Raw genomic sequence first — 21894 nt, 5'->3', positions numbered from 1 at the left:
CGCCCCAATTTGGGTTTCTTGGCAAAGATACTGAAGTGGTTTGCTGTTTCCTTTTTTGGCTCATTTTATTGATGAGGAAACTGAGGCACATAGAGTTAAGTGACCTGCCCAGGGTCACATAGCTATTAAATGTCTGAGGCCATATTTGAATTCAGAAAGATGAGTCTACCTGGCTTCAGGCCTGGAACTCTATCCACTATGCCACCTAGCTGTCCCCTACAATAATAGTAGCCTGTAAAGCTAATTTCTTCCTATAAGAAGAAACATTTATATATATTTATTCATAATAATGGACTAAATGAGAGAAGACCTAGTCCTTTAATTTTTAGGGATATTAATCAGAAATAATCCTGAGGGGGGCAGCTGGGTAGCTCAGTGGAGTGAGAGTCAGGCCTAGAGACCGGAGGTCCTAGGTTCAAACCAGGCCTCAGCCACTTCCCAGCTGTGTGACCCTGGGCAAGTCACTTGACCCCCATTGCCCACCCTTACCAACCTTCCACCTATGAGACAATACACCGAAGTACAAGGGTTTAAAAAAAACAACAAAAAACAAAACAAAAAAAAAAAGAAATAATCCTGAGGGATTCAGGGACGATATTTAAAAGTGAGGAAATTTTGAAATGCTTACTTAATTGGAAAGGAATTTACTCACCTGGTGCCGAAGACAAGCTGCTTCAGTTACAGTCCATTGCCTCTTTTTCTTGAGCATGTGATCAATATTGATAATCTCTTCTGGCCAGTTTGAATTTTCTAAAGGTTTCATAGATGCTGCCTTTATTGAAAAATAAATAAATAGAGTAAATTGGTAAATAAAATTATATTATAGTGCTACAATAAAAGGAAATTAGGTTTTCCCTTTTTCTTTCTTTTTTTCAAAGACCTTATACTTTTGATAAGCAAATCAGAACCAGTTGCTTCATGAAGTGCCATGTACAAACATGTTCTTAGTACATCATAGAATCATAGATGTTGAGCTGGAGAATTCTTAAGAGTTTAATCTTCTAATTGTATAGATGAGGAAACTGAGGCACAGAGCAGTTAAGTGACTTGCATAGTTACATAGCTTAGTCTTTTTGAGGCAGGGTTTGAGCCCAGAGTTTCCTGACTTCAAGTCTGGTGCTCTATTCATGATGACATACTTTTAAATCTATTTAAATAATTATGAAATAATTATATGTATGACATATACACATACATGTACAAATTTATTTTAAAATGTATGGAACCATACTAGCCATTACATATGTATATATATGCATGTGTATACATACATATGTATATTTACATATATTATATATAGAGCCTATATCGACCTTGGGTAGGTCACTTATGCACTCTCTGCCTTGGTTTCCTCATCTGTAAAATGGGCATCATAATAGCACCTACCTTCTAGGGTTGTTGTGAGAATTTAATGAGATAATATTTACAAAGTGCTTACATAATAATTTATATTTGTAAAGTATTTACAGAATTACAGTAATGCCTCCCCTCTTCTGCCTTCTTTCCTGCCTCCTTTCCTTCAGGTTGGGGGGATAGAGAGGAAGCATTGAGATGAGTGGAATATAAGGAAAGGAAAAAAGTCTGCATTTATTTCTAGGCATTTTAAATTTTTCTAGATTTCTTGGGTCCTCTTTAATTTGCTTAGCACAGCCTTATTTGTTTCTCTTAAAGGCAACTAGGCAGCGCAATGGAGGGAGGGCTGGATGGGGAGTTGGAAGATAAATTCAAATCCTGCCCTCAGACATTGCCTAGCTCTGTGACTTTAGGCAAATTATTTAACCTCTTTTAGCCTCAGTTTCCTCATCTGATAATTGGGAAGTTTGACTTGATGACCTTTATGATCCTTTCTAAGATTTATGATCCTTGTATTTTTGGGTGGCAGAAGTTTATTTGGTTAAAAAAAATTTTTTTTATTTAAATATTTTTCCATGGTTACATGATTCATGTTCTTTCCTTTTTCCTTTTTCCTCCCCTCTCCCAGAGCTGACAAGCAATTCCACTGGGTTATACATATATTATCACTCAATACCTATTTCCATATTATTCATTTTGGTAAAACAGTAATCTTTTAAAAACTAAACCCCACATCCAATACTCCATATAAACAAGTGATAAATCAAATGTTTTTCTTATGCATTTCTACTCCCATATTTCTTTAAGTCTCTTGATGTGGATGACATTCTTTCTCATAAGTCCCTTGAGATTGTCCTGGATCATTGCATTGCTGCTAGTAAAGAAATCCATTATATTCAATTGTGCCAAAGTGTATTTGTATCTGTGTACAATGTTCTCCTGATTCTGTTCATTTCACTCCACATCAGTTCTTGAAGGTCTTTCCAGCTTATGTGGAAATTAAGCAGTTTATCATTCCTTATTGCATAACAGTATAGTTTATTTGTTTTTTTTTGAAAAACAAAAGATAGGCTTTGCCTAAAGTCAGTGTTGTTGTTGAGTCATGTCTGACTCTTTATGATCCCATTTAGGCTTTTCTTGGTGAAAATACTGGAGTGGTTTGCCATTTCCTTCTCCAGCTTATTTTACAGTTGAGGATACTGAGGCCAACAGGGTTAAGTGACTTGCCCAGGATTATACAGCTAGTAAGTGTCTGAGGCTAGATTTGAACTCATGAAGATGAGTCTTTCTCACTCCAGGCCTATCATTCTATCCACTGTCCATAAACAAGTCAGCAATTTTGCATAATTTTTCAGATTATGCATGGATAAATGTTTTTCTTTCAAAGAAAACTCTTTTTAGGGGCTTATATTACATTCAGTACTGAATGCCTTCCAAAATTGTTATGCTGCAAAATGAAATAGTGAGTATGAAAGCAAGAATTCAATAAACTATAAAGGTATGTACAAAAGGTAAGTTATTGGTGTTATTTATTTTTATAATGCAGCATAGTGGATAGGGAACTGTGCTTGGCATCAGGAAAGTCTGAATTCAAGTCCTGTCTTTGACACATATTAGTTGAGTAACTGATTCACTTTTATGGTTACCAGACAACTTTTTCAGATTGTAAATTGGCATTGGCAGAGGGAAACAACCACAGGCAGAGGCAAATAGATTTAGAAAAAAAAAATACTACCTATATCAACTATAGACAACCAGAGTTTAGACTCTTTAGACATTTTGATGTTTTTTAGCTTTAGGTTCAAATATTTGGCATGGGGAATCTAATATTAGATCTCAACTCTACTCCACTTTTAACTTAACTGATGTGATAAAACCTTTGTCTCACCTGTGCCTTCCAGTTTCTTCTATGGAAAAAATAGTCCTCAAAGAAATGTAAAGGCTCCTTCTTCCTCAGCAACTCCAATCTTTGTAAGTCTTTGAATGGCTTTCCCATAACCGTCCCATCCATATTTGGAAACAGTGGGAAGATGGGTATTTTAGCATATGGACTGTCAGAGGGGGGACTGCATCCTGACAAATGTAAGAAAGAGATTGGCATGAAACCATTGAAGGCAAGGAATAACTACATTAAGCAGAGCCTATAGGCATCACACTTCATACCTCCCCCAATATGGCAAGAAGACCCAGCATCTACTATATTCCTCTGGTACCCTAGAATCTGAGCCACCTTCCAGGGATAATAGGGTTGTAAGACAAAGCTAGGTCATTGCAAGATCTGTGTTATCAGAAGACTCTCCAAATGGAAGAGGCCTGCCATTAGGATTTGGCTTGGGGGTTGCTCTTTAGGAATCTGACATTTATTTATTTATTTATTTATTTATTTTTTTAACCCTTACCTTCCGTCTTGGAGTCAATACTGTGTATTGGCTCCAAGGCAGAAGATTGGTAAGGGTAGGCAATGGGGGTCAAGTGACTTGCCCAGGGTCACACAGCTGAGAAGTGGCCGAGGCCAGATTTGAACCTAGGACCTCCCGTCTCTAGGCCTGACTCTCATTCCACTGAGCTACCCAGCTGCCCCCGGAATCTGACATTTATGATAAATTCTTGCCCTAACCCCATACATTTCCAGGTAAATATTTCATACAGAGAGAACAGGTAGCAAGTCTTACTCTTGAGCTCTTCCAGGAATTTCAACAAATCCTTCTCGCTCATTATAGCAATGCGGGAGGCATCAGCAAAGGCAGCTGTGCTGGTCCCCTGGTTCATTGAATCCCTCTTGGACTTGCGCCTCTTTTTTCCACCGGCATCGTAGCGCCTCCACATTGGCCTGCCAGCAGCATCATGATATTTTTTCCGGTAATAGCTGAAACACAGAAGAAATTCAGAGAGAGGAAGGTTGTGATCCAGTTGTAAAAATGGCCGAGTTGTTGACTTAAGAATATTAGGTGTCAAGTTGTAATTTATTTTGGTAATTGAATAGAGTTGAACTAAATTTACTTATCAGTTTACAAATAATAAGCACAAGCCCCTTTCTAGTCTTCTTATTCCTATGTCTCTAAAGTCATTAGCCCTTATCCTTATTTCTTAGCTTCTCCTTTCCCTTGCAACACTAACTAATCATGTTGAAAATTACTGGTTGCGTTTTCCTTGGTTCCACTATGACACAGTGATTGTACTAAAGAATTTTGATTATCAACAAACCATTAATGAGCACTAGTGGTGTCTGTGGTACTGTCCTGGATACTTAGGGACATATGCAATGAAAAAAAAAGTATATTCTTAGAATTATAGATTTGGAGCTGGAAGAGACCATTCTAATTCAATACCTTTGATTTACAGATGAGGAAACTGAAAGCCCAGGAAGGTTAACAATGAGCAGAAGTATCATAGGCAGTTTTGATTCCAAAGCCAGTGCTCTTTCCACTGTAATATCTACCCTGCTTGCCTCATTTTCTTCCCTCAGAGAACTTTATTCTATAGTCAGCCAGTTCAACTTTATGTTGTTTTCTGTCCTTGATTCTCTATATAGACTATATAGAGTCTATATCATTAATTATCCCTTTCAAAAATCCTATCTGGATTACTCCTCCTATCAACCTTATCTACTGCTGGACAGTCTTAGAGGAAGTTACCACATTACATCTTCATCTGACTGTTCCAAGGCAACTCAAACAAAACATGTCTAAAATAGAACTCAGTGTCATTTCCTTAAAACCTCTTGCTTCCTCATCTTACTAGTTCTGCTGTGGATACCACCATTCTTCCAGTTACCTAGGTTTGCATTTTTTGAGTCATTCTCAACTTTTTATACTCTTTCTCCCCCAAATTAATCAGGTGCCATTTTTTGTCCTTTTTATTTCTATTTCTCACTTTTCTAAGACTCCTTTCCATTCACACAACTAACACGTTAGTTCAGGTTTTTATTACTGCTCACTTGGATTACTGCAATAGATACTTCTTTGGCTTCAAATCTATTCCCCTCTCCAATCTATCCTTCAGTAATTTATGAAAGCACAAGTCTGATTTTGTTACTCCCTTCCCCAAGAAACTTCAGTGGGTCCTCATAATACAGCCTCTTCTTTATGACATTTAAAGCCCTTCATGTTCTAGCTCCAACTTAGATTTCCAGATTTTACAACACAGAATTCTTCCGTATCTCTGGTTTTGCTTTCCACAGTTTCAGACTGGTTGGGTAGAATGGGGCAAAGGTCTCTTCCCTCTGCCAGAGAGGTCCCAGAGTCACTGCCCTTCATCAGTTCTTTTGCTTTTACTTGGAGGGTTTGTGTGTGTGTGTCTGTGTTTGAGGAGGGGCAGGAGCCCATCAGCCCATCAAGCAGGAGTGGGGAGAGAGAACACAGTATTATATAATTAAAAATGACAATATACTTTATATTATTATTGTATTTAATATTGGTAATGTTGTACTGTGTGTTTTAACTTATCAATTAAACTTTATCATATGTATGTGATAATAAAATCACATTACATATGGGGTCAGCAGGTGTTTGCTTATATCTGTGGTTTCAGCCATCCACAGTAGTTTTTTTTTTTTTTTAACCTTCTGTCTTAGAATACGAAGTATTGGTTCCAAGGCAGAAGAGTGGTAAGGGCTAGGCAATGGAGGTCAAAGTGACTTGCCCAGGGTCACACAGTAAGGAAGTCTCTGTGAGCCCAGATTTGAACCTAGGACTTCTCATCTCTGGGGCTGGCTCTCAATCCACTGCGCCACCCAGCTGCCCCAGGCAGTAGGTCTTGAAACATAACCCTTGAGGATTCAGGACCCTATTGTACCTCTTTCTTCTGCACCCTGTGATCTAGTCAAACTAGCTCCCTTGCTGTCCTGTATCCATAACATTCCATCTCTCACCTTCATAATTATGTGCAGATTATCACTAATGCCTGGAAGACTCTCCTTATCTCCAACTCAAAGAATTTCTAGGTGCTTTTTAGGGCTTAGTTCCAATGCCATTCAATCCTGTCTGTCTGTAATTTTTGCTTGTAACTTTTATACTGCTACCAGATTTTTTTCATTTTTGATTGGATCTGTTATCTCACTGGCACAGGTAACTCCTGCTGAGGAAATTCCCTTGGTCAGAATTGATTGTTATCTGCTTTGTAACTTGTGATTTTTAGAGTTTTTCTGAGGCATTTAGAGATTAAGTGAGAGGTTGATTAATTTGTTGTGGTTCAAACAGAGATTTGAACTCAGGTCTTCCCAACTCTGAGAGAGTTGGGTCTCTATCCAGTATACTATGTTGACTCTTCCTGTTACAACCAGATTCATCTTCCTTAAATATTTACTCTTCAATCTCCCCTTTCTTTGCCTTCCCTCCTCCCCTCCCCCCCATGAATTCTTATTGTCTGTAGGATACAGTTAAACTCCTTAGTCTAGCATGTAAGACCCTCTACAACTTCATTTCTTTCTATTGTCCTCTGGTTCTGGCCAAATTGGTCTATGGATCATTGAGTATAACATATACTTTCATAGTTCCATGGTTTTGCTTATGTTTATGCTCTTTTTTCTGTCTCTGAAATGCTATCTCCTAATTAAAAAAAAGTGTTTTATAGATAGATATATTTTGGTTTCTTGGAGAGATCTGATTTTAGTAATGTTTGCTATCAAATGCCCACCGAGGAATAAGAAATCCAACTTGAAGGCAAATACAAAGGGGAGAGTGGATGTTCCTTCACTTTCTATTTCCAAAGATCAGTCCTTATTTGACTCTGCTTTAGCTTCAGGGTATCCTTGGAGGGGTCTGAAATGTATTTTGCATTATTTCTTGGTTAAATGAGCCCTATCTGTGGGAGGTAAACATTTTCTGGTCCAAATTAAGTTCCCATCACAACTCCAAAACATATTAGAATCAATAATCTGGCTTTTAGAAATGTCTTGGCTTTCTGTGATCCTGTACCATGGGGAGCAGTTAGGTGGAATCTTCTTACTTCCAAAGGATCAGAGTATTTCCACTTCTAATCCCTTGGATTTATAGCCCTAGAATTCCATTAAACTCAAATTGACATGACTTGGCTTGTAGAGGTGGATGGGGGAGGTATTGGGTAACATGTATTTGTGTAATTTCCAGGTGCCTTTTGTTGGGTCCTGTGTTTATAAGGAAGTGGTAGTCTTGCCCCTATGTTATTTCAGTAATTTTTCCAAGAAGGCATTTTTTTTCCTGGCCACTCACCATACTATGTCTATCATAGACTTCCTAGGCAGTGCTGCAGTTTCCACCAGCTTCGACAGCATTTCAAACAACAGGATCCCCGTAGAATCAACAAGATCTGAGTTGGGGTCAGTTTCTGGGACTAAGGAGAAAAAAGAGACTTCAAAGTGCATTCTTTACAAACCATTTACCTTGAATACAACAGTTTCCCTTAGTAAGGAAATAAATTATCTGTAGTAAACATAGGAGGCAATGAAGTTTAGTAGAAGAGCTCTGGATGTATTTTACTTGTTGCCTTTGTGGTCAGGGGGCCCATATGTGAGTTTTGTTTTCCTCCTCTGTAAAATAAAATGGATGGACTAGGTGATTTCTGAGTTCCTCTCCCTTTCTGATGTTTTGTGGTTCTGCTGTTCTATCTGCAACTGCAACCAAATGATTCATTCATTAAGATGAAAGGAAGTGACTAAGAAAAGTCACATTGAGCATCTTCTTTAACTAGAGGGAAGTTTCATTTGATCTAGTTAAAAGTTTGGGTTATAAAACATCTTTGAAGCAATAAAATTATGACTGTAAAATGATGGAAAACTAGGAGAACAATATACACAATGATTTTTAAAAGATAACTACACAGAATAAATGCAATGCCTGTTACTGAATCCAGAGGTCACATGGCTGACCCAAGTGCCAAATGTGGTGTAGGAGGACAAGTATAGATGCTATGTTGATTGGTTTTCCTTGACTATAATTCTTTTTTTTTTTTAAACCCTTGTACTTCAGTGTATTGTCTCATAGGTGGAAGATTGGTAAGGGAGGGCAATGGGGGTCAAGTGACTTGCCCAGGGTCACACAGCTGGGAAGTGGCTGAGGCCAGATCTGAACCTAGGACCTCCTGTCTCTAGGCCTGACTCTCACTCCACTGAGCTACCCAGCTGCCCCCCCTTGACTATAATTCTTGATTATAAAGGAGGGTTCAAAAAAGTCTTGGGTAAGAGAGAAGTAGTAGCTAAGGAAAAATAAACATACATCAATAATATTTTTAAAATGAAATATTACTGTTAACAAGGGCAAAGAAGCTAGACACTAAATTGCATAATGCTTTAACAAAAAAAAGAATCATTTGTGATTGAGTCCATTAGTGGAGTATAAATGATGATGCTATAATAGTAACTTGAAATGTTTCCTGTTTATACTGCAAGTAGATCCCATATTCTGAATGATTTAGGTAACAAGAGTCCTTCATTTTCATTTTTCTTTCCTTGTTTTTAAATCCAGACCTTCCAATTAAGAATCAATACTGTATATTAGTTCCAAGACAGAAGAGTGGCAAGGGCTAGGTATTGGGAGTTAAGTGACTTGCCCAGGGCCACACAGCTAGGAGAAGTCCGAGGTCATATTTTAAACCCTGAACCTCTCATCTCTAAGCATGTATCTCAATCTGTTGAGCCACCCAGCCATCCTCAGATCCTTTCATTTTTAGATGAATTCATTTGTAGGCTACTGATTTGAGATGAGAATACTCATTATCTTAGAAACAACCTCAAAACTATGTTTGGGTTCCCAGGTCATTATTCCCTAAAAACCTTTAATGACTTGAAATATCTGTGGTACCAACAGAACTCTTTTTTAAAATTTTAATTTAATTTAAATTTAAAATTTTATTTTAAATCATTTTCCATGGTTACATGATTCATGTTGTCTTCTTTCTCTCTCCCCTCCCCCATTACAGAGTTGACAAGCAGTTCCACTGGGTTATACATGTATTATCACTCAAATTGATACAATTCTTTCAATTATACTTCACCACCATTTAAACTAAGCTTTGTTTCACATGTGGAAAAATGCATTTCTCTGAAAATATGGCATAATGGGGGATGGAGAATTGGTCTTAGCAGTTGCTATAGAGTCAGTTTAGGAGGAGCATACTTTTCTATACTTCTTTAGCTGTTAAAGAGAAAGCTTCACTCTTTTTGAGGGGAGGAGGGTTGGGCATCATCATAAGAGAAGAGACCCCTCCAGGTGAAATTATACAAAGGAATACTTATATAACTCAGGTAATAGGGTTTGGTACTGTAGACTCACCCTTAGCAAAAGGCTCGTAGATACCATTAAATGGGCAAAAGTATCATAACCCAAATCATGCATTCTAAATAAGTCTCAGTACAATTTTAGTGTCTATCATCAGCTATTTTCCCTTTGGTGTTTCACTCACCAACAGCCTGGATAAAGCGATCATTATCTGTTAAAACAGTGAGAAAGTCTGGAAAATTCAGCTTTCCATCTCCTGCAATAGAAACCTCAGGATTAGATTAGGAAAAGCACAAGAAGAATTTGAAACTCAACAGTACAAATAGGTTGTTTAGAGTACCAGACTAGGGTCAAACAAACTGAGTTTTGGCCTTAACTCTTATCAAGTATTTTATGCAGAATAGGTAGCAGCCAGGTGTATAGCCTTGGCCTGGAATCAGGAAGATCTGGGTTCAAATAGGACCTCAAGCACTTAATAGCTGTGTGATCTTTGGCAAGTCACTTAACCTGTCTCAGTTTCCTCAACTCCACAAAGAGAAAGGGAGAATCAAATGAAATAATAAGAGTAAAGCACTTAGCACAGTACCAGGTACAAAGCAAGTGCTTAATAAATTAATGTTTCCTTCTTCCCTCTATCTCTCTCTCCTTCCTCCATCCATCCATCCCTCCTTCCTCCTTTCTTTCTTCTTTCCTTCTGATCTTGGGTAAAGCCCCTTATCTTTGTTATTCTCAGTTTCTCCTTTACAAAGCTTAATGAAGATTAATATAAATTTCTATATTTATCTTTTAAAAATGTATAGGGTTAGGGGAGTTGTGGCTAGACAAAATCTCTTAGGGAGCTAGTAAACTACAAACTCAAGTATGAGTCAACAGAGTGACATGGCAACATTTGGTATACCACTTAGTAGAAGGCAGGTGCTTGTGAAATGTTTGTGGAATTAAGGAAAAAGATAATGTGGTTTCATACTACATGAATAGAGGACTATAATAATAATGACTTTTATATATATATACTTTAAGGATTAAAATATATACTTTAAGGCTTACAAAGCACCTTAAATAAACCTCTATTAAGCCTCATAACATCTACATTTACATCTCATTTGAAAACAACCATGTCAAGCAGGTATTATTGTTACCTTCTTTTTTACAGATGAGGGAAAATGAAGATAAGAAAGAATAAGTCATTTGTCCAGGGTCATAATGTGGTAATGTGTCTGAGGATTTGAATTCAGGTCTTCCTGACTTCTGAGTCCAATACATATACTATATAAGGGTTGTATATATATATGTATATATGTGCATATATATATTTATAATTTTTTTAGGGGGCAACTAAGAGGCTCAGTAGATAGTGTTGGGCTTGAAGGCAAGAAGACTTGAGTTTAAATCTGGCCTCAACACTAGCTGTGTGACTCTGGGTAAGTCACTTGACTTCTGTTCACCTCAATCCATTGGAGAAGGAAATGGTAAACCACTCCAATATCTTTGCCAAGAAAACCCCATAATGGGATCATGAAGTTGGACATGACTGAATGACATATATACATATTCAAGGGGCCAGACTTCTGCCTAAATGTTGGGAATTTTCCTTAATGGGGGCTCAGAACAAATGTGATTATATTCCTGATTTTCATTTACTATTAATGCCCTAAAGTTGTAGAAGAGGGAACCATTTGGAGCTGCAAGACCATTTTATTGCTCCTAGGCTTAAAATGAACTCATTATTGTAACAGAGGGTTATACAACTACTACTACTAGTAAACTACTAATAACAATTTAGACATTCAGAGAAGCAAGCCAAAGACACTCATTAGAAAGTTTTATTGAGGCAGTATAATTAGAAGTTCAAGTACTTACTGTCAATATCAGCATAATCTAGTTCATCCTGGATTTCTTGATTTGTTAGATCAATCCCCAATTTAGCTGCAGTAGACTGTAATGCATGTGAATCAATGCAGCCTGTTTCATCCTTGTCAAAGCACTCAAAAGCATCTAGGAAGGCTACAAACATGGAATCAATCCAACAATTAGTTGGGCTGGGCAACTAGTCAAGCAGAAAGGACATTATGTGCTTTTTAAAACCAAGGGTCCCAGCTGATGCTAATATAATTAAGCTAGACAATATAACTATAACCACAGCTGGTTGGAAATTATGTTCTGAAGTGTTGAAGAAAGCCCATTAACAGGAAGAGGCCAAAATCTCTTTCCCAGAAATTTTAACCGAATCATGAGCTGAAAACTAGAATGAGCTGCAATCCTTGGCTCAAAACTGAATCAACCCCATTTTTTTTTTTTTTTAAGAAAAGTGGATCAAAGGTCCATCCCACTTTCAAATCCCACTCATCACCAAAAAAAGTACCCAGGTAACTATTTCAAACTAAAATCAGTTTTATGTATTTCCTGAAATTGTAGAATGGGAATAACAGTAGATGATCATAATCTCTAAACTTTCCAGGAAACAAAGTAATGTTTACTTAAGCTCAAGCTTTAGTTAATTCAAAATAGCAGATATCTTAAGAAGCTCATTTTGGGGGATGGCCAAACTCTAATTACAACATACCGTCCAGTTGTCCTTGAGTTAATCGTTCTTTGTGTTTAACATGGTCCTGAATAAAGCCTTGGAAGTCTCTACCCCTGTGTTGAGATATATTGAAAGATTCAATATGAATTAGAAACTATAGGATGTTAGTTGCACTCCTAAGTTTAGTTCATGGGAAAGAGAAGAACCATTAAGTAGGACTAGTTTTTGCCAGATTACCCAGGTCTCTTGCTTACTGACTACACAAGATAGGCAAGGAAAGAACAAACAGGTGCCTGACCAAAAGTTCAACCTAAGCTTCATTCAACCTTGCCTCCCAAGTGATGCTTCCAACTTAGGGAGGTCCATATTGTGTCAGTAACAAGAAAGGAGAGCAAGCCTTCAAACAGAGGGGAGTTTTATAGTCACAAAAACTATTCTGTGCATTGTGCTGTCCCTAAAATGGCATGATAACTCTGAAAAGGGGTAAACAATTGAAGAACTCAAAGAAAATAATGTTACTAGATACTGCTAGCAGTTATAGATAACATCCCTCTCCATTTACCTGAAGAGAGAGTTTGGTATAGTGGAAAGGAGGCTTGATTTGGAGTCAGACACAAATTAAAATTCTTACTGTCATTTGATAGCTGAACTTGACTGTGGACAAGTCATTTAAGTTCTCTAGTTCTCAATTATTCATCTCTAAAATCAGAAGTTGGATTAGGTGGCCTCTAAGATCCTTTCCAACTCTAAATATTACATTTTATGTTACCTTCTTGTGAATATATTTTACTGGGATGTGGTAAAAGCAATCCTTTGTGACTCTAGGAGCGACTGCGGCAAGAGAAGAATTATTGTTGCTTTTATATTGACTCCGTACATTACAAAGAAATGGCTCAAAGCTTTAATTATAGCAGCAGAAGTTTGAGATTGAACAAGGAACACTTTGAGCTGTTTTAAAAAGGAATCTGTGGTACTTGAGAAGTTATTCTTCTGAAATAGTTTAGTAAAATTAATATGGATTTCGATCCCAGGTTCCTTAATTACTTTGCTCAGACAAATAGGAAGGGCAAATGGTAAATATCTTTGGTCAATTAAATTATGTTGTTACATTTTCTTTATTAGTCAGCCAATAATCAAAAGGCTTCAGTATCAGAATAAATTCCAAGCCACCAGATGTAGCTTCCAATGAATGTTTTCATACAAACAACTTTTAGCCTTGTTGCTTGTAGCATGCCACGGGAAGTACAGTTTCCCCAAAAAAGACATAATTTATGGCTAATGGGTTATTGTCATTGTAGATTTAGAGCTTATGAATAACTTGGATTCCTTAGGCAGTTTCTCATCTGATTATGTGCTTCTCCTATGCCCAGATCAAGATATGGCCAATCTGAGATGCCATGGAATTTGAATTGCCTAAGAAACTGGGTCAGAGAAGTCTTCTAAAATGAAGATTCTAGGGGAGATTGTATCCTAGTGTTTGTGATTTGAAGTGGTAAATACTTTATGACCCTTGCATGTAAGACTGCTTTTCCAGCTAATGCAACATCCAGACTTAGATTTAGCTAAATAGTTTAGAAGACAGAGCATTGGACTTGAGAGATAGTAAGAGCTGAATCTTTCCTCAGAAACTTACTAGTTGTATGACCCTGGACAAGTCATTTATCACTCTGGGCTTTCACTTTCTTTTTTATAAAATGGGGATACTAAGATCGCCTACCTAAAAGGGACTAAATGAGATAATATAAGTAAAGTGCTTTGCAAGCCTCAAAGAGCTAAATAAATGCTAGCTATTATTATTATGATTATCAGATAAGCATATAACCATAAATAATAACATACTGCTGTAAATTTAGAGTACTTAAAAATAATTAATATTTTCCCATGGTTACATAATTCATGTTCTTTCCTTCCCCTATTCCTTTGACCCCTCCCATAGCCAAGGAGCACTTCTTCCACTGGGTTTTACATGTATCATTGATCAAGACCTATTTCTAGAGTATTTTCTTAACAATAGCTTTGTGAGGCAGACAGTTCAAACATTATTACTTTAATTAAAAAAAAAAACTCGTATCATCTGTCTTATAATCAATGCTATGTGTTGGTTTCAAGGCAGAAGAGCTAGGCAATGGGGGGTTAACTTGCCCAGAGTCACACAGCTAGGCAGAGTCTGAGGCCAGATGTGAACCCAGGCCCTCCTGTCTCTAGACTGGCTCTCTATCCACTGAGCCACTTAGCTGCCCTGCTATTATTACTGTTGACAGTGTGGAAACTGAGTTTCAGAGAGGTTAAGAGACTCCCTCCTCTCCTAAGATCACAGGATCATAGATTTAGAGTTGGACGAGACTTAAAAGGTCATTTAGTAAAATCCCACCTTATTTTATAGATAAGAAACCAAGCGACTTGCTCCAAATTATACAACTAATCAATGCCAAAAAATGAACCAGGCCTCTTGACTTCAAATTCAGAGACCCTTCCTGACACTATCTTAACAATGAATCAAAGATTCTAGTGGAGTATTTGTGGTGACATGATTGTGACACTTGGTAATCCACATGTGACCTCTCTGTGACTCATCTATGTGATATCTGGAGTGCTGCAGTAGTGGCACTGCATTGTAAGAAGTTCAAATTTGTGCTCCTTCCCTTGAGCCTAGAGGACAACAGTGGGCCATTTCATTAATTATCCCAGTGAGAGAGTATAATATCTGAATTATGCAGATATTACATTCCTTTGAACCTTCAATCAGTACTTTTGTTTCAGAAATTTGCACAGATGGGATAGCCTACTCTGGCCACCAGAGGGCACTAAATCTACAAATGTGTAGGCTGTTTCCCAACTATTGTGGCAGGTGGCTTTAAGTTCCCATGCAGAGCAATTTAAAACCATGCTAGTGGGGACTGGGATTTAGCCAACAGGGCCAGCTGCTCTAACATAAAATATAATCAATTACTCTAGAGCCATCATTCTAAATCATAATTTTTTTTCTCTGACAGCCCACTTTCAGAACTCAGCTACTTATCGCTACTTAACTCAGTATCACTGTGGTCTTCCTCTGAGAAGAGTTGCTCCTCATTTCTCCTCATCTCCTACCTCTTAGTTCCCACCTTCCTCAATACTCAGCTCAAAGCTCACTTTTCCATTGCTCCTACATGCTAATGTCTTTCTCTGCCCACCTCAGATTACTTTATATCTTTTCTCAGCATATATTCTTGGATGGACCTATTTCTATGTTGTCTCCTTTAGAATATATGTTCCTAGAAGTCAGGGCCAGTTTTTGTCTTTGTGTTTCTAGTACCAAGCATATATTAAGCACCTAATAAATGCCTGTTGTTCAATTAATTAAAAATTTTTCTTTTATAAAAAGGAGTCATTGCTGAGACTCTTTACACATATGCTGGAAGGCACTTTAGCTAACATCAGATCCAATTCCACCATTTACAGATGAGGAAATGGAGGAATGGAGAAAAGAATAATTTGCCCAAAGTCACATAGTTAATAACAAAGTTGGAAACAAATGGAAGAATGGCTCATAGACTCTCTGTGGATAGGCAATTAAAGGAGTGTTTGTTTTTTATGTGTAAGGTCTCTTCAAAGATTTGGCCTGTCATATTTTTATGATGTGTTGGAGTCAGAAGATACCATAGGAGAATGGTCTGAGCTACATGTTTCATTCATTATGCTTTTGGAGCTCCTTGGAAGTGGCAAGGGAAAAGACAACTGAGGAGGAAGCTGAAAAGAAAGGGCACTCACTGGTAAGAAAGCAATAAAGAGTGAGAGATGGCAGCTTTAAGACATCTTCCCTGAATCTCTCTTTTCTTCCAGTTTGAAGACAATGCCAACAGTCAAAAATTGATGCAGCACAGTGAGTAGAATGTTGGACTTAAAATCAGGAAGACCTAAGATCAACTCTTGTCTCAGACTGTTACAATTTGTGTGACTTTGGGCAAGTCAAAGTCACTTAACCTTTCAATACACTTCAATTTCCTCAATTGTAAAGCCGTAGGATTGAACTCAGTGATTTTTTTTAAACCCTTAACTTCCATCTTGGCGTCAATACTGTGTATTGGCTCCAAGGCAGAAGAATGGTAAGGGTAGGCAATGGGGGTCAAGTGACTTGCCCAGGGTCACACAGTTGGGAAGTGTCTGAGGCCAGATTTGAACCTAGGACCTCCTGTCTCTAGGCCTGGCTCTCAATCCACTGAGCTACCCAGCTGCCTCCTCTCAGTGACTTTTAAGATCCCTTGTAGCCCTAGATCTATGATAGTGTAATTTCTGATAGTAATGTAGTAGAGATACAAATTGTCTGGGAGTCAACGCAATTAGGAGCATTAAAATTTAGTTCCTATAATTATCTAAGAAATGCTGTGGAAGGCTCTTTACTGCAAGGTTCTCAGCTACTCTCTGTGTGAGTGAATGAATCATCTCCTCCTACCACAGTGCTGAGAAAAAGGAATAAATGAAGAGGCAAAAAAGTATTTATTTTATTCTTCCATTGCATAGAAGCATCATGAGGAGGATAAAGAGATCAGATTTCCCTTCTAAGTAAGGGGTTTGGGCTTTAGGAAGCACATTCAGGTTAGATGTGAAGGTGAGGGCTTGTGTTTTATTGGATACCTCTCTATGTCACAATTTTCTCTGTGTCTGTGTGTATATAGGATGTGAAATCAATTCAATGATGACTTGGAAAGGAGAAAAATTCAGGGAGTTTGAAGTTCATGAATATTAACTGGAGTAGATTGAAATTGAACCATGCTTTGGAAGCTCGGAAGTATCTAGGGACATCATATGTCTAAAAGCAATAAGAAACATAATTTCACTAAACACTTGGTCATCTCATATTGCCAGACTCATAATGTGCATTTGCAAAAAGATCAATATGATGATAATTACAGCTTAGGTATTTATATTTGTTGCAAGGAAGGAGAAAGCAAAACAATCTAGCTAAGAACTCCACCAGATCTCTGAATTAAATTAACATATACCGTAATACTAGGAGTCTTTTATGTAAAAGAGGGAATGGGAGATGAGAATGAAAACTATATTGGAAAATATGGATGGGTAATAATGATATCCATTCTATCTTTTATGTAAGGGTGGCTGCTACTTTCTTTACCTTCTTCTTGATGATTGCAATACTAAAACAGTTCTTAAGACAGCAAACTGTAGTGTCCATGGAATTTTTATTTTGTAAAGATTTCTTAGGTAAGAAATAGATGAGATGAAAGGCATGTAGATTAGACAGAGTCTCAAGATTATATATTATGATTATTCTTCATTTATTTGTTTGCTTGTTTATTCATTCATTCATTCATTCATTCATTCATTTATTTATATATGATTACTTTTTTTTTTTAAACCCTTACCTTTGGTCTTGGAGTCAATACTGTGTATTGGTTCCAAGGCAGAAGAGTGGTAAGGGCTAGGCAATGGGGATTAAGTGACTTGCTCAGGGTCACACAGCTGGGAAGTGTCTGAGGCCGGATTTGAACCTAGGACCTCCTGTCTCTAGGCCTGGCTCTCAATCCACTGAGCTACCCAGCTGCCCTATGATTTACTTTTTAAAAGAAGAGTGTTAGGAACTTCTGGACATGGTAAGCAGCAAGTGACATTCAAAAAGTGAAATTGAACTGGTCGTCAATGGAAGAATCATTTCTGAATCCGATGTCTATATATACAGTCAGAGCATAGACTTATTCAAAGAAATATGAAAATCAATGCCAAATTAAAAGACTAAAAATTACAAGATGTGGTAAGCAATTAAGATAATTAGCCTGATCTAATTAAATACACTATTGACCTAAAAAAAGAGAAATGGATAAGAGAAAAGAGAATGACTCAGATTCAGAGTGGTACTAGTTTACAATATAAACTTGTTTTCAAAATCTTATAGTGGCAAGATAATAGAAGATTGTGAGCAATATCACTTCACAAAATAGTAAGAAGTATTGTAAGAAAAAAATTTATAGAAATCTTTAATAAACTTTATTATAATAGATTTTTCTGAGGAGAATTTAAGGATGAAATTGGAAGGAGGGAAACAGAAAATGGAAAGTATTTGTATTATAACAAACTATTCTCTTCATCAGTGACAGTGGAATCACAACATTTGGATTGAAGAAATGAAAATGGCAGTAAAGAAAAAAATTAGAAGAGTAGCAGGATTGGATAAAGAACACAAAGAAAAGATCCATGGTGGAGATGATAAAACCTTGAGGATATTTCGAGATCAGCTTTCTATTTGAAAGAAGATATTAAACATTAGGAAAAAATCATGGATGTTATTATTATTTAAAAAAGAATATTAAGAAAATAGTGATAACTGCTAACCCAAAGACCTCCTTTTCTATCTTTATAAAATTTCATGAGAGTAATTTACATATTGATTCTTTGATGAAGGAATGAAAAGGCAACAGAGTTCTGCAAACAAACCTCGAGAGCTGACTATATTTTTGATTTAAAAATATAGGTAATATAACCTCCCACCATGAATATTGTTTATTCATTATTCATTATTATTATTTCAGTTTATTGACTGAAATAAATGCCAACAAAATGCTCTCCTTCAGCTAGCAGCCTTCCATGTATATGTTAAAAACTGCAATGTCCATCATTTGGGGAATGATAAACAAATTGTGGTATATGATTGTGATGGAATACTACTGCGTAATAAGACAATGAGCAGCCTAATTAAAAAAAAAAACCAAAACCTTGGAAAGAACTATACAGGATAATGAACAGTGAAATAAGTAGAACCAAGAGAACATCATATACAGCTACAGATTTAATACTTGAATAAATTGTGAATGTTATTCTCCAGAGAATGAATTAAAAAATGAAAACATGAAAGACATAATTTCTCTCTCTCTCTCTCTCTCTCTCTCTCTCTCTCTCTCTCTCTCTCTCTCTCTCTCTCTCTCTCTCTCTCTCNGCTAGCAGCCTTCCATGTATATGTTAAAAACTGCAATGTCCATCATTTGGGGAATGATAAACAAATTGTGGTATATGATTGTGATGGAATACTACTGCGTAATAAGACAATGAGCAGCCTAATTAAAAAAAAAAACCAAAACCTTGGAAAGAACTATACAGGATAATGAACAGTGAAATAAGTAGAACCAAGAGAACATCATATACAGCTACAGATTTAATACTTGAATAAATTGTGAATGTTATTCTCCAGAGAATGAATTAAAAAATGAAAACATGAAAGACATAATTTCTCTCTCTCTCTCTCTCTCTCTCTCTCTCCTGGATGATACCTTCTATGATGCAGGAAAGGGAGGGGAGGAGGGACTGAGACATTTGTAAATAAATTCTATTAGTAATTTTTAAAAATCCTTTAGAAATGTTAATGATAATTTTGTTTTCTGACTCTCTGAATTAGGCATAAAGCAGTGAGAAAGGTATTTGCTACTGTTATGGAGTATGTTTAGCATAAAGTCCTAATAAAAAATTCTTTCTTTGTCTCTCTATCTCTTTCTGTCTCTGTCTTTGTTTCTCTGTCTCTGTCTCTCTGTTAACTCTGCCATTTGTATGCCTATTCTTTTATTTAACAAACGAAGCTGAAGCCCAGAGTAGTTATATATCTTGTTCTTTTGGGGATCAGAAGGAAGAACCAGAAGAAAGGGACAAATTTAGGCTTGACATCAGGAAAAATTCTCTAATAATGAGAGTTATCCAGGAGTAGAAATGTACTATTCTTGGTACAGGGCAGATTCTCCAAAACTTGAGATCTTCAATTCTGGGATTCTATGTTTTAGATTCCATGGAACATGGAATGATGTCAGAACAGTCACAGTAACAAATAACCTCAATGGCAATGGACATGGCAGTGAGCTTGAGGTACAGCTTATAATAAGATATTATTTTGAGATTGAGAAGATGCCATTAAGGACATGTTGGCTGGAAAAGGAAGGGGGCCAGTAATAGTGTGTTGGGTGGATCCTCTATGGATAACTGATAGAAGGATATGGACAAGAATTAAGTTGCTATCAACACTGGAGGGAATATCCTTGCCAGTGAAATCAAAGATCAGTTGAAGGACTGAAGGAGAATATGAAGACTTAGGTAAAAACTTAATAGTAGAAACCATGATCAGAGAAGTAAAACAAAATTAGGCTGTTTTCTGGACTTTGTATCTTCTAGTGTTATGTAGCAGCAAAATGTCTTTTTCAGAAATAAGAGTAGAGAAAAAAATAGGAACTAACCACACTTTTGCCCCCTCCCATCCCAAATTTGTTGAATACATCTGCCATATGGGACTCTCTCTAAATCAGCCTTTTCTTCCTCTTCTCTCCCTTAGATTCTTTTGTTTAATTTGATCAATCTAATGGACTGGGACAAGCTTCCCATATTTTCCTTTCTCTCTCTTTTTTTAAACCTTTACTTTCTTTCTTAGAATTGATACCAAATATCAGTTCCAAGGCAGAAGAACTGTAAGGGCTAAGCAATTGGAGTTAAGTGACCACTTGACTAGGGTCACACATTCTGTCTGAGGTCACTTTTGAACCTAGGACCTCCAGTCTCCAGGCCTTGCTCATCCAATGAGTCACCAAGCTACCCCTCCCATATTTTCTAAATGGTAGTTTGTCTTTTTAAATGTGTGTGACTTAATTTGGAACATATACCCATTTATTCCCTCATGCAACAGAAGATGGGAGGAATTATAAGCAGTTAAGAGGGTATCTTATGCAAAGGCCTCCTGTCATAGGGGGGCTATGCCATTTCTTGCCAGAATCCCACATTGTGCAAAATGTTTTATGCTCTGCACTGCTTACAGAGTTGTAGACTCTCAGAATTGGAAGGAATAGGTCTTACAAATTATCTGGTCCAATCTTAATTCAATAGAATTTAATAGTGCCTTATTTTGTAGAAGGCCTTGTATTAGGCTTTGGGATCATAAAAACAAAAAAGGAAAAAAAAACAGTTTCCTGCTCTCATGTAGCTTATATTCTACCATGGGATATTCAGTGTAAATAGTGTCCTTTGTAATGTTATATATTTTATTTCAAAAATTTTAAAAACCTTATTCTGAGAAGAGGTCCATAGACGTCACCAGATAGCCAAAGGGGTCCAGGACACAAAATTGGTGAAAAACCACTGTTCTATTCTAATTGCTTTTCATTCCTTGTGTCTTTTAATTACCCACCTGATGTGACTTGCTGGAATTTTTGTCAGGGGTTTCAGCTTATACTTTAGCTTAGAATCAGAAGAAACCGACATTTGGCTGGTGACTCCGTCTGGAATTTAGAAAATAGAACTAAATGACTGGTTCACATATTACTTCATGCTCCTTTGTTCCTTACCCAGCTTAGGGCTTTCTACAGAGTAAAACATAACTCTAAGTATAATAATAATAATAATATTTGGCATTTATCTGATGCTTTAAGGTTTATAAAGCATTTTATTTAATCATTATAAATATGATCTAATTTTATCCTTTCAACAACCCTGCCAAGTAGATATTATTATCCCCATTTTACAGATGAGGAAACTGAGGCAGACATAACTTAAATGAGTTTCAGAGTCACAGAGCTACTACAGTGCTTGAGGCTAGATTTGAATTTAGGTCTTCCTGACTCTAGGTCCAGTACTTTATCCACTGTGTCACCTTGCTGCTTCTATACTAAGTATAATATAGACTCTGAAGGAAAAATAAAGTTAAGGAAATTTTTTCAAAGTATGGCTGTGTCATCGTAAAAGAGAAATAGCCTCCTTGGCATTTCCCATAATCTTAAAGAGCTTTAAGGGAATAGGAACAATATCTATTTTCCTTCTATCTACCCATTTTAATCAGTACTGTCCCAGGAAGTCAATCCAGGCAGG

General features: G+C 36.9%; 1 protein-coding gene across 1 annotated transcript in view; it reads right to left on the bottom strand.

The window, feature by feature from the left end:
* The window catches only part of EFCAB3 (EF-hand calcium binding domain 3), a 23702-nt gene extending 2408 nt beyond the window's left edge, over positions 1–21294 (bottom strand). Inside the window, exons 1-8 of the mRNA XM_044673525.1 lie at positions 21218–21294; positions 12109–12182; positions 11406–11549; positions 9730–9801; positions 7542–7662; positions 4026–4219; positions 3242–3426; positions 653–772 (exon numbers count right to left, since the gene is read on the bottom strand). Of these exons, the coding sequence (XP_044529460.1) occupies positions 653–772; positions 3242–3426; positions 4026–4219; positions 7542–7662; positions 9730–9801; positions 11406–11549; positions 12109–12182; positions 21218–21291 (984 nt within the window). The 5' untranslated portion in view covers positions 21292–21294. The remainder of the gene's footprint in view (positions 1–652; positions 773–3241; positions 3427–4025; positions 4220–7541; positions 7663–9729; positions 9802–11405; positions 11550–12108; positions 12183–21217) is intronic.
* Between the last annotated feature and the right edge of the window lie 600 nt (positions 21295–21894).

Source organism: Gracilinanus agilis, chromosome 4, assembly GCF_016433145.1.
Source record: "Gracilinanus agilis isolate LMUSP501 chromosome 4, AgileGrace, whole genome shotgun sequence".
NCBI classification, from domain to species: Eukaryota; Metazoa; Chordata; class Mammalia; order Didelphimorphia; family Didelphidae; genus Gracilinanus; species Gracilinanus agilis.
The sequence above is the reverse complement of the archived record's forward strand: the minus strand, read 5'-3'. Positions and strand labels throughout refer to the sequence as shown.